The sequence below is a fragment of the Scyliorhinus canicula genome, chromosome 25 (assembly GCF_902713615.1).
Source record: "Scyliorhinus canicula chromosome 25, sScyCan1.1, whole genome shotgun sequence".
Lineage (NCBI taxonomy): Eukaryota > Metazoa > Chordata > Chondrichthyes > Carcharhiniformes > Scyliorhinidae > Scyliorhinus > Scyliorhinus canicula.
The window spans coordinates 8,758,069-8,771,266 of NC_052170.1; the positions used below are offsets into that span (position 1 = coordinate 8,758,069).

Below are 13,198 nucleotides of genomic sequence, written 5' to 3' on the forward strand. Positions count from 1 at the left end.
GTGGCTGAAGTGCGTCGTCCCTTCTCTCTGCAAACATGAAGCCGTTCAACTGATGAAAGCTCATCAACCTGAAACATTAACCCGGTTTCACAGTTGCTGCCTGGCCAGCTGAGTTTTCCCAGCAGTCAGACTTAATGTTTGGCCTTTCTCACACCAAAGGAGAAGAATAAAACAATCGTAGAAATTTCGGGCATATGAAGTATTAAATTAATTATGCAGAATGTGCTCCTTAGTTCTATTCTGCTTTGGTTGCACATAGTACATCATAATGACTCTGCAAGGTACAAAATTAATGATATTATGTGCACCAGCTAAAGTAATATTCAAGGATAAACAATACCTCAAGTGGCCAGCTACGAAACTGAACAATGAACCTACAAATGAATGTTTGTAAATCACAATACGTGACCAACAATTGCCAGTAGAACGAAATCTAAATGAGTGGACAAAGACCCAGGTCAATTACAAGAGAATTAATTTCATTTACTGCTAATTTTTAAAAGTAGACGTCACATCTATTTTTAAAATGCCATCCTCCGCGGGCAAAAATCAAACGCTAGCGATCCCAAGAGCAGCTGAGGATCAGAGGAGACCACAGCATCCTAAGGAATGGCTAAACCTGATGATCACGCGGCAGCACGGTGGCGCAGTGGGCTAGCCCTGCTGCCTCACGGCGCCGAGGTCCCAGGTTCGATCCCGGCTCTGGGTCACTGTCAGTGTGGAGTTTGCACATTCTCCCCGTGTTTGCGTGGGTTTCGCCCCCACAACCCAAAGATCTGCATGGTTAGGTGGATTGCCCCTTGATTGGAAAAAATGAATTGGGTACTCTAAATATATTTTTAAAATCCTGATGATCACAGATAGGTGAGAAGGCAACCATAAGGAGACTCGAAGAGTACATTAATATTTTTAAGAGAACTAAATTGTAAAGGAGGAGCAAGTACATCATTACTAGTGGTGGGAGAGATCTGAACACCGTCATCTCCATCGGCAGAACATTTTTCCTACTCACTTCTTTCACTTGAACACCACTGTCCAACGCGTACTGAATAAGCCCGATGGCAGCATCGTGGGACAACGCATTCAGGTTATATTTGGTTCTGATTTAGGAAACAAGAAATGAATAACCATGGTGAGCAATGAGTGGTTTCGACTTCAGCGTTGGCTCAACCCGTGGACGAATTTTGCCTTCCTTTGAAATTACTATCCCCAATGCCACAACGGAAGTGTTTATTTGTTTTGTAATGCAAGTAACAACAACATGAACAAGCAATCTTTAAAAATCAGAAAATTCCCCGCACCCCCAGAATAGTACAAATCTCATCCTATTTCCAGTTCTCTCTAGCTCTGAAGAGCCATCCAGACGCAAAACATTTGCTCTGCTCTCTCTCTCTACAGATGCTGTCAGGCCTGCTGAGATTTTCCAGCATTTTCTGTTTTGTTTCAGGTTCCAGGATTTGCAGTAATTTGCTTATATTTCATTGTGTTTCGACATCTATTGCTGATATCAATATAAAGGAAGGTTTTTATTCACAAGGCAAGACAAGTGCACAAATTTCCACTGCAACAATTATAACGAGATTTATGAATAGTGCGTAATACCAATCTTCATTAGTGTCACAAGTAGGCTTACATTAACTCTGCAACAAAGTTAAATGTGAAAATGCCCTCGTTGTCACCCTCCGGCGCCTAACAAGCACGTCTTTCGCGACTTGTGGGAGGAAACCAGAGCACCCGGAGGAAACCCACGCAGACACGGGGGTGAACATGCAGCCTCCGCACAGACAGTGACCCAAGCTGGGAGTCGGACCCGGGTCCCTGGCGCTGTGAAGCAACAGTGCTAACCACTGCGCTACCGTGCCGCCCCGTGTAAGTCTTATGCCATGAAACCGCACCCACACAAACCCCTAGACTGCAGCCGTCATCAAACCTGTGAGGAGCTGTTAAAAACTCCATAGAGCGGATAGGAAGATCGGAAATTCAGACGGTGCACACTCCAGAATAAAGTGATTCTAGGATTTTACCTGCACAAGTTGGCACACGCCAACTGTATGGTTCTACCCTGCTTTGATCTGTTCCTGGGTGTGAAACTATGTGCTGGGCACCAACTGGCGGTATTAACGTGACCAGTACAAATCCAACTCTGAAAGCTGCCGAGCTAGGGATCGAATCACAGAAAACAACCCGACAGTCCTGTCAGCTCCAACCTTAAAGATGTCACCAGCAGTTGGAAGGCTTGCAAACAGAGCTCTCTCCTTGATTGGACATCAGTAGAAGGGAACAATATCGCTGGCGTACACCGTGGTTGGCAGCTTGGCAGCAGCACAAACAAAGTTCCTGACGATTCTCAGCAAGACAGACAGGTTTAGATGGTCATTTTATTATTAGTCTCCCATTTGGGTCGAAAGCGTCCGTGTGGCGATGAGGACTTGAGATTCCGCATCGACAATTGACAGCTGATTGATTGCAAGATCACGCAAAGGAAAAGGGAAGATTAATAAATGGCCATCTGAATCTGCAGCCATTGAAAGCTGGGCAAACAGCCACATGGTTGAATATGTGAATTAAGGCAGAATCTCAATTAATCATTTATAATTCCACATTGTCGACATTCCATTTGTGATGAATAGGGGTGTGTGATGGTTATTCAATACCTTCACTGTAGCTTTCCTACGATACCTCCAGCACAGGTCTACAGGGTAAACCCCTGGGACAATCAGCCCATTGCAGCATCAGTTACCTTCATCTTACTGTGGCGTTAAAGTGCCACAAAGAATCCCCCCCATTCATTTAAGATACTGAAAAGTACCTTTGTTGCATAGTGTTTGAGATTAGATTGGGCGAAAGGACCTGCAGGGCCCAGCCGATAAAATCGTTGGCTTCATCTATCTTAGCAAACAGTTTCTCCCGCTCTTTCTCCGTCAGAGTCTTGGAGTCTGCAAGAGAGAACAGAAAGGGAAATTAAATGACCCCACACGGAATCGGCATTCAGCCTGACAGCTAGAATATATCCATCATGAGCTATGGGCACCGAAAACAAAAAATGAAATCAAATGTAACGCAGTCTAGTGAAGCAGGAGACCAGCGGAATATTAGGCCCTGGGAAAGCACAGCGCATGATTTTAATTCCCACACAATGGTGTCCTAATGTCAGTGTCATAACCTAGATTTAAGCAGGTCACGGGACACTTATGAGACTGCGGGATTGATTATGGGGAATATACACGCCCGCTAAGGGGTGGGCTGGGATGGGGTGGGGTGAGTTGGGTGCACCCCCCCCCCCCCCGCCCCCCACCCCCAAAGGATGGGGCAACCCCTTCCGCAGCCCGTATGAAGTCGGGAGGCCATTAACAGTGAGCGGGCTCTGTACTCTTGTTCTGCTGCATTAAACCCTTTTCCTTTGACTCAAACTGTTCGGCTTGGTGTTCCACTCCTCTCCAGACCTTATAATATTCAGCTTGCAGGAGGCATGTCCTTGAGGTTAACGGTGAAACCAAGGGAAAGGGCATGAAGTATCAGACAGAACGAAGCGATTAATCAGCAAGTGACAATTAGGCAGCTCCTAACCTCAGCGTGCACAAATAAAAACAAGTTTCTGAGGCGTAATAAATTTAGAGTCAGAGACGGGGCCACAAATCTTGATTTCATCACCGCGACGGAGACAATGACCTCCCCTTCTCTCAAACGGGACAGTTTATTCCGAGAAATTAATATCGGGAAAGTGCAAAAGCTCCATTCCCAACGTAAGCCAGACAGAGTAAGGAGTTGGCAAAGGTAACGGTACTGTTCTGGGGCCGGGAAAGAAAGTCAGAATTCACAAAACCAGCAGCTCGTTCGACTCGGAGAGCTTTCTACAATCAGCCTGCACGCCACCTCTTGGTCGAAAAAAAAAAGAAGCAAAGAAGGTCACATGGACTAAAATAACTTGGGAGAGGAAAAATTAACAAAATAGCCAGTGTATTTTACAACATTTTTCCATCCCTGGGATTAAACGTTTAAGATTGTGCGAACAAGATTCTAGGGAAAGTGCTGTCTCTCTAAAACTCTTATAAACAGCAATTTGTCACCAAATACGTACATTTGATCATTTTTTTTTCACAAACACAATAGAGATTGTGGAACAGATCCAGTTATCATCAAAGCTTTATGGAATAATCGGAAACACCGTTACAAAATGCTGCAGCATCTCGGAGCCAGGGACGAACACTGAGCGTTGATACCACGATAAAGAGCAAAGCTCATATCACAGGGCGCTCGCTTGTTTGGCGTTTCTGCATTTGGTTTTTGGCGCCACTCAACGGCTTGACTGCGTTATCAGCGGCATTTTGACTTGTCAAGAACAGAATGTTTTGGCTTCCGTACCTGCAACCTTGAGCTCCACGAGCTGCTGTTGTTTGGAAAGCAGGCAGTAACAGATTCCATACACCATTGGCCCTGAGGGCAGAGCAAAACAATAAGCGTTAGGCACAACAGTCCTGAACACTTGAGCCCCATGTGAAGTCAGTTGCGGATGAATTTCCAGCACTCACAGGGGGCACGTGAACAACTAAGTTGCAGAGTACACGACACAGAGGTTCAAATGACAATAGTCATCTAGGGAGAGTACAGGTTCCGCACGTCACTGAACCAACGTGGACAATACAAGGTTTTCGAAACAGACAGACAGAACTGATTGCAGCTGTTTTAAACAAAATCGCACCAAATGGAAGTTTTTGGCAAAGATCGTTAAAACCCTTAATCTGTCTCGCATACAGTGTCACTTGGGAAAGTAGTTTGCAATAAGAGAGTAGGTTCTCGTTTATTGAAGCACAGCAGAATGAGTGGCCATTGTTGCTGGAAAGCATTGGCCTGTTTCCAAAAGGTGCTTGGACTTGTTCTGGAAGCAGTAAGAAGTCTTCCAACACCAGGTTAAAGTCCAACGGGTTTATTTGGAATCGCTAGCTTTCAGAGCGTAGCTCCTTCAGCAGGTGAGTGATGATCTGAGGAAGGGGCCATGCTCCGAAAGCTAGTGATCCCAAATAAACCCGTTAGACTTTAACCTGATGTTGGAAGACTTCTTACTGTGTAACGCCGGCAACTCCATCCAAATCTTGTTCTGGAAGACCAGCTTCTATTTTGACTCCAGCCTCCTTGCGATCAATCACCCCTGTCTCAGATGCAAACCACCAGCAACACAATGGCCGACACGTTGTTCAAAATCTTGCCGACTGTCACACGTTTCAAACAAATTTGGATAACGTGGTCTCCCCCAATCTTAAACACTACCGAGTGGTGTGCCACCTGTTGTAAGGCCTTCACTTGTATTGCAACCAGCAATACTGTGTTTTAAATGAATTGGTTACTCCGCACACGAACGGAGCATCAATGAAAGATTGAGATGCTCCTATTGATAGGGAGAGATTAGGAGCTCTGTGGTGTTTCGAACCATCTTGACAAGTTCTTCAAATTTAAGGTGCAACCTTTCTTTTTTCTTCTATAAACAGAACGGTCAAAAGCACGCTTAAGATTTTCCCTCCCGTGTTTACAATTGTATTGTTGCTGAATATTTTTGCGCATCTGCAGTAATTTAAAAAAAAATTTAGAATACCCAATTAGTTTTCTCCAATTAAGGGCCAATTTAGCGTGACCAGTCCACATCTTTACATTGTGGGGGCAAAACCCACGCAAAGTCGGGGAGAATGTGCAAACTCCACACGGTCAGTGGCCCGGGGCCGGGATCGAAGCGGGGACCTCGGTGCCGCGAGGCAGCAGTGCTAACCGCTGCGCCACCATGCTGCCTCGCATCTGCAGTACCGACCGGAGCAGTTAATGTGCCTGGGTGGCGAGGGAAGCTGCTCATCAGCAATAAGGCAATTAACTCCCGGGTGCATCTATTCCCCCTGCACTCCCTCACTCAGGAAATGCAGTTATTAACATTGATCATTACCGTAGTCCGTTCATTTGCATTTCGCAGGAAGGAATTTACTGGCTGCAAAATAACAGGCAAATATTTCTACTTCACCGGCGGAGCACAAAACTGGAACAATATTTTCAATGTTGTTAGCAACTGTCAGAAGGGAACTTCATACCACAATTATTAACTCTCGATATCAGTTGTTTTAACGCTCTGACCAATGCTACTAAATTGCCATCTGTCTCTGCCAGTGTAGGGGTCACTACAGTCTGAATGGTGCATTTATCGCATGATGTGACATTTGATGTACAGGTCAAAAAATTGTTTGGGGAGTTTTCAGTGTATTTTAAATATTATCAGAACACGACACACTCCCGTTGACAACTTTTGCAATTTTCATGAATAGGGCATGGGGTTGGTGAGAAGGGAGTGGGGGCAGGAGGAGGGGCAGGGCCCAGAGAGGATGTGGAGGGGGTGGGGCCCGGAGAGGAGGGGGTGGGGCGAAGGAAAGTTGGGGCGGGGTGCAGCAGAGTCAGGGGTCGGGACTGGGGAGGTTCCGGAGAATGAGGATCAGGCTGGGGGGAGAGGAGGGTTGGGATGGGGGGGGGGGGGGGGGGGGGGGGGGGGGAGTGGGGTCAGATGGGGGGTGAAGTGGGGTCAGATGGGGGGGGGGGGTGAAGTGGGGTCAGATGGGGGGGGAGTGAAGTGGGGTCAGATGGGGGGGGGGAAGTGGGGTCAGATGGGGGGGGGAAGTGGGGTCAGATGGGGGGGGTGGAGAAGTGGGGTCGGAACAGGGGGGGGGTGGAGAAGTGGGGTCGGGACAGGGAGGGGTGGAGAAGTGGGGTCGGGACAGGGAAAGTGGGGTCGGGACAGGGAAAGTGGGGTCGGGACAGGGAAAGTGGGGTCGGGACAGGGAAAGTGGGGTCGGGACAGGGAAAGTGGGGTCGGGACAGGGAAAGTGGGGTCGGGAGAGGGAAAGTGGGGTCGGGACAGGGAAAGTGGGGTCGGGACAGGGAAAGTGGGGTCGGGACAGGGAAAGTGGGGTCGGGACAGGGAAAGTGGGGTCGGGACAGGGAAAGTGGGGTCGGGACAGGGAAAGTGGGGTCGGGACAGGGAAAGTGGGGTCGGGACAGGGAAAGTGGGGTCGGGACAGGGAAAGTGGGGTCGGGACAGGGAAAGTGGGGTCGGGACAGGGAAAGTGGGGTCGGGACAGGGAAAGTGGGGTCGGGACAGGGAAAGTGGGGTCGGGACAGGGAAAGTGGGGTCGGGACAGGGAAAGTGGGGTCGGGACAGGGAAAGTGGGGGCGGGACGGGGAAAGTGGGGTCGGGACAGGGAAAGTGGGGGTCGGGACAGGGAAAGTGGGGTCGGGACAGGGAAAGTGGGGTCGGGACAGGGAAAGTGGGGTCGGGACAGGGAAAGTGGGGTCGGGACAGGGAAAGTGGGGTCGGGACAGGGAAAGTGGGGTCGGGACAGGGAAAGTGGGGTCGGGACAGGGAAAGTGGGGTCGGGACAGGGAAAGTGGGGTCGGGACAGGGAAAGTGGGGTCGGGACAGGGAAAGTGGGGTCGGGACAGGGAAAGTGGGGTCGGGACAGGGAAAGTGGGGTCGGGACAGGGAAAGTGGGGTCGGGAGGGGAGAAGGGGTCAGACTGGAAGTGGAGAAGTGGGGTCGGAACGGGGATGGGGGTAGAAGTGGGGGCGGTACGGTGGGGGAAGGAGAAGTGGGGGAGGGACGGGGGCGAAAGAGAAGTCAGGTCGGGGCTGGGGGTGAAAGGTGGCACAGTGGGTAGCACTGCTGCCTCCCAGCGCCACTGTTGTGCGGAGTCTGCACGTTCTCCCCGTGTCTGCATGGGTTTCCTCCGAGTGCTCCGTTTCCCACTACAGGCCAAGATTGAGCAGGTTAGGTGGATTGGCCATGCTGAATTGCCCCTTATTGTCCATATGTTACATGGTTACGGGTGGAGTGGGCTGAAGTAACATGCTCTTTCAGAGGGTCGGTGCAGACTCAAGGGGCCAAATGGTGGTCGTGGCTGGGTGGAGAAGGGGGTGAGGTAGGTGGGTGAGGTGCAGGGACAGGAAAGAGAGGGGGCGGGGGCATGAGAGAGAGGGGGCGGGGCAGCAGAGAGGGGGGGGCGGGGGCAGCAGAGAGGGGGGGGCGGGGGCAGGGGGAGGGGGGGCGGGGGCAGGGGCATGAGAGAGAGGGGGCGGGGGCAGCAGAGGGGGGGGCGGGGACAGCAGAGAGGGGGGGCGGGGGCATGAAAGAGAGGGGGCGGGGGCAGCAGAGAGGGGGGGGCGGGGACAGCAGAGAGGGGGGGGCGGGGACAGCAGAGAGGGGGGGGCGGGGACAGCAGAGAGGGGGGGCGGGGACAGCAGAGAGGGGGGGCGGGGACAGCAGAGAGGGGGGCGGGGACAGCAGAGAGGGGGGCGGGGACAGCAGAGAGGGGGGCGGGGACAGCAGAGAGGGGGGGGCGGGGGCAGCAGAGAGGGGGGGGCGGGGGCAGCAGAGAGGGGGGGGCGGGGGGCAGCAGAGAGGGGGGGGCGGGGGCAGCAGAGAGGGGGGGGCGGGGGCAGCAGAGAGGGGGGGGCGGGGGGCAGCAGAGAGGGGGGGCGGGGGCAGCAGAGAGGGGGGGGCGGGGGCAGCAGAGAGGGGGGGCGGGGGCAGCAGAGAGGGGGGGGCGGGGGCAGCAGAGAGGGGGGGGCGGGGGCAGCAGAGAGGGGGGGGGGCGGGGGCAGCAGAGAGGGGGGGGCGGGGGCAGCAGAGAGGGGGGGGGCGGGGGCAGCAGAGAGGGGGGGGCGGGGGCAGCAGAGAGGGGGGGGCGGGGGCAGCAGAGAGGGGGGGCGGGGGCAGCAGAGAGGGGGGGGCGGGGGGCAGCAGAGAGGGGGGGGGCGGGGGCAGCAGAGAGGGGGGGGCGGGGGCAGCAGAGAGGGGGGGGCGGGGGCAGCAGAGAGGGGGGGCGGGGGCAGCAGAGAGGGGGGGGCGGGGGGCAGCAGAGAGGGGGGGGCGGGGGCAGCAGAGAGGGGGGGGCGGGGGCAGCAGAGAGGGGGGGGCGGGGGGCAGCAGAGAGGGGGGGGGCGGGGGAGCAGAGGGGGGGGGGCGGGTGCAGCAGAGGGGGGGGGGGCGGGGGCAGCAGAGGGGGGGGGCGGGGGCAGCAGAGGGGGGGGGCGGGGGGGGGGGCAGCAGAGGGGGGGGCGGGGGCGGCAGGGGGGGGGGCGGGGGCAGCAGAGGGGGGGGGCGGGGGCAGCAGAGAGGGGGGGGCGGGGGGGCAGCAGAGAGGGGGGGGCGGGGGCAGCAGAGAGGGGGGGGCGGGGGCAGCAGAGAGGGGGGGGCGGGGGCAGCAGAGAGGGGGGGGCGGGGCAGCAGAGAGGGGGGGCGGGGGCAGCAGAGGGGGGGGGCGGGGGCAGCAGAGGGGGGGGGCAGGGGGCAGCAGAGAGGGGGGGGCGGGGGCAGCAGAGAGGGGGGGGCGGGGGCAGCAGAGAGGGGGGGGCGGGGGCAGCAGAGAGGGGGGGGCGGGGGCAGCAGAGAGGGGGGGGCGGGGGCAGCAGAGAGGGGGGGGCGGGGGCAGCAGAGAGGGGGGGGCGGGGGGCAGCAGAGAGGGGGGGGCGGGGGCAGCAGAGAGGGGGGGGCGGGGGGCAGCAGAGGGGGGGGGCGGGGGCAGCAGAGAGGGGGGGGGGGGGGGCAGCAGAGAGGGGGGGGGCGGGGGCAGCAGAGAGGGGGGGGCGGGGGCAGCAGAGAGGGGGGGGGGGGGGGGCAGCAGAGAGGGGGGGGGGGGGGCAGCAGAGAGGGGGGGGGGGGGGCAGCAGAGAGGGGGGGGGGGGGGCAAGCAGAGAGGGGGGGGGGGGGGCAGCAGAGAGGGGGGGGGCGGGGGCAGAGAGGAGGGGGGGGCGGGGGCAGCAGAGAGGGGGGGGCGGGGGCAGCAGAGAGGGGGGGGCGGGGGCAGCAGAGAGGGGGGGGCGGGGGCAGCAGAGAGGGGGGGCGGGGGCAGCAGAGAGGGGGGGCGGGGGCAGCAGAGAGGGGGGGCGGGGGCAGCAGAGAGGGGGGCGGGGGCAGCAGAGAGGGGGGCGGGGGCAGCAGAGAGGGGGGGCGGGGCAGCAGAGAGGGGGGGGCGGGGGCAGCAGAGAGGGGGGGGCGGGGGCAGCAGAGAGGGGGGGCGGGGGCAGCAGAGAGGGGGGGGCGGGGGCAGCAGAGAGGGGGGGGCGGGGGCAGCAGAGAGGGGGGGGCGGGGGCAGCAGAGAGGGGGGGGCGGGGGCAGCAGAGAGGGGGGGGCGGGGGCAGCAGAGAGGGGGGGGAGGGGGGCAGCAGAGAGGGGGGGGAGGGGGCAGCAGAGAGGGGGGGGCGGGGGCAGCAGAGAGGGGGGGCGGGGGCAGCAGAGAGGGGGGGGGGGGGCAGCAGAGAGGGGGGGGCGGGGGCAGCAGAGAGGGGGGGGCGGGGGCAGCAGAGAGGGGGGGGGGGGGGGGCAGCAGAGAGGGGGGGCGGGGGACAGCAGAGAGGGGGGGCGGGGACAGCAGAGAGGGGGGGCGGGGGACAGCAGAGAGGGGGGGGCGGGGACAGCAGAGAGGGGCGGGGCGGGGACAGCAGAGAGGGGGGGCGGGGGACAGCAGAGAGGGGGGGGCGGGGGACAGCAGAGAGGGGGGGGGCGGGGACAGCAGAGAGGGGGGGGCGGGGGACAGCAGAGAGGGGGGGGCGGGGACAGCAGAGAGGGGGGGGCGGGGACAGCAGAGAGGGGGGGGCGGGGGACAGCAGAGAGGGGGGGGCGGGGGACAGCAGAGAGGGGGGCGGGGACAGCAGAGAGGGGGGGGCGGGGACAGCAGAGAGGGGGGGGCGGGGACAGCAGAGAGGGGGGGGCGGGGACAGCAGAGAGGGGGGGGCGGGGACAGCAGAGAGGGGGGGGGGCGGGGACAGCAGAGAGGGGGGGGGCGGGGACAGCAGAGAGGGGGGGGGCGGGGACAGCAGAGAGGGGGGGGGCGGGGACAGCAGGGAGGGGGGGGGCGGGGACAGCAGAGAGGGGGGGGCGGGGACAGCAGAGAGGGGGGGGGCGGGGACAGCAGAGAGGGGGGGCGGGGACAGCAGAGAGGGGGGGGGCGGGGACAGCAGAGAGGGGGGGGCGGGGACAGCAGAGGGGGGCGGGGCGGGGCGGGGCGGGGCCAGCAGAGAGAGGGGGCGGGGACAGCAGAGAGGGGGGGGGCGGGGACAGCAGAGAGGGGGGGGCGGGGACAGCAGAGAGGGGGGGGCGGGGACAGCAGAGGGGGGGGCGGGGCCGCACCGTCACTCACCCAGCACCGGCCCCCTTCCCGCCTCATCGATGCCCAGGCTGCAATCCTCCGTCCGACAGGCGGCGGGAACGGCTGACACCATCCGGCAGCTGCCGCTATTGTCCCGCTCCAACTCACTCAGATCCATCCCTGCAATGCGTAAACCAAAAACAAAACAAAAATCAGCTTTAAAATAAATGACCCTGGATTTTCCCTAAATTTCACATGGACGGAGCGCGCGCCTCACCAACCGTCAGAAAACTTCTTCCCGCGCTGACCAGCACTCTGACCTTTGACTCGAACCGAAAGGCCTCGCCTCACAATCTGTTTTTTTTTTAATTCGTGGTGTGCAGTGTTACAAGAAGTCCCACGGCGAAACTTTGCAGCAATTTATTTAAAATTTTAATTTGACTTCAATTCGAATTTAATGAGTCGGCAGTTGGGAGTGAGTGCCGATCACTGCGCATGTGCCGGTACGCGCACTGCCCTTCGGGAGTTGTAGTTCCCAAACCCCCAGAGCCACATTTTGTGTTCAATATGAACATTGGGAGCAGTATTTCAACCGCAAAACATTGTAACATTGCTCACAAAGCGTTCATTCGACACCTATATATTTACTCCAGAATGCAAATGCTGCATATATGCTAATACACTGAGTTCTCTCTCAGCCTCAAATATTCTTATGAATTATTCCACCTCAGATATTAGCCCAGATTTTTCTTTCAAATGCTGATGAGCCATTTCCGCTTCATTTCAGATTTCCAGCATATGCTTTATTTTTATCTCTGCAATCAGATCAATCAACTACCTCACAGTTACCATGGGAGCAACAGGCCTATTTATTCTAATGGATGTTGAATAAAGTCTCTTGATGCTCTTCAAAGGGGAGCAGGAAGCGAGACTTTCAGTGACTCAGCCAATATCTTTCCTTAAACTATACCAACAAAAAGCTGATTAACATTTATATGTGCATATATATAATTGCTGCTTGTAATCCAAATTCTCCTGGCTGCTCTCTCATCTTCCATTGTGCATATGTTTATTATTTCTCTTTCTGCTGCGCAAATCCTAACCACATCAAGTTGTATTCAGTCACTGATTTATATGTGCGTTGTCAAGAACCCTGTTATTAACGTTCTCATCCTTGTGTTCTCCTCCCTCCTGGATCTCTCTATTCACCTTTAGACCTACTAACTCTGCTCCCTTCTGTCTCAATCCCTCCATTCCTCTCACTCTTTTCATTGCTCCATTCTTAATATCTCGGCCCCATGCTCTGGAACTCCCTCCCTAAACCTCCCCGCCTCGCTCCTGTAAGGCACTGCTTAAAACCTAGCCCTTTGCCCACTCAGCTTTTGGCCACCTGAACTAATGTCCCCTAAAATGCTTGGCTACAATGTTTCGTCTAATTACATGCCTGTGAAACACCTTGGGCTGTACTACCTCATTAATGCCACTATATTAATGAAAGTTGTCGTTGGATATCATTACCAGGACAAAATGGATGCCTACAGAGTCACGCTGTTTGCCAAAATTAGTTAATTGTGCAAAGTGCTTTGAGACCCCACAAAGTGCCAAGCACATCCCTGGCCTTCAATTGCCATTAACGTTCTACCACTGAGTCACTGTAAATGCATCACAATTGCATCGGATTCGGAAACCATTTAACAGTCAAACGGGACTTTCACTGCACTTCCAACAATGAAAGTTCATGGCCTGTATTACTCTTAAGATTTTGAGGTCATAGAGCGCCACCAACTGGGTATCCATCATCAAAATGTTCATTAATTAGACTGAAAGGGCAACACTGGTTTTGGGAAGTTTTCACCGCAGTCTTCCAACTTCCATAATACAGCCGGAGATAAGAAAACAAGAATTCCTTTGCTTCACCCCTGATCTTGACCACGAATAGGAGAAATTTCAAATAATCTCTCTGTCAAGATAAGACAACCAGAAGAAAAACACCATTGTAAGGTCCCTTCCTGTTGATTTCCTTAGTTCCTATTTCTTACATTTTATCTTTTATCATTTTTGGTCCATGGATCCTTAACGCAGACAT

The 13,198-nt window shown here is 56.2% G+C and overlaps 1 protein-coding gene across 2 annotated transcripts in view; it reads right to left on the reverse strand.

The window, feature by feature from the left end:
• The window catches only part of rnaseh2a (ribonuclease H2, subunit A), a 32,639-nt gene extending 21,199 nt beyond the window's left edge, over positions 1 to 11,440 (reverse strand). Inside the window, exons 1-5 of one of the 2 annotated variants that reach the window (XM_038784791.1) lie at positions 11,394 to 11,440; positions 11,164 to 11,292; positions 4,363 to 4,434; positions 2,810 to 2,936; positions 1,013 to 1,100 (exon numbers count right to left, since the gene is read on the reverse strand). In XM_038784791.1, coding sequence (XP_038640719.1) covers positions 1,013 to 1,100; positions 2,810 to 2,936; positions 4,363 to 4,434; positions 11,164 to 11,290 — 414 coding nt within the window. In that variant the 5' untranslated portion in view covers positions 11,291 to 11,292; positions 11,394 to 11,440. Of the gene's footprint in view, positions 1 to 1,012; positions 1,101 to 2,809; positions 2,937 to 4,362; positions 4,435 to 11,163; positions 11,293 to 11,389 lie in introns of both variants that reach the window. The other variant, XM_038784792.1, reaches the window with a different exon arrangement.
• Positions 11,441 to 13,198: the final 1,758 nt, after the last annotated feature.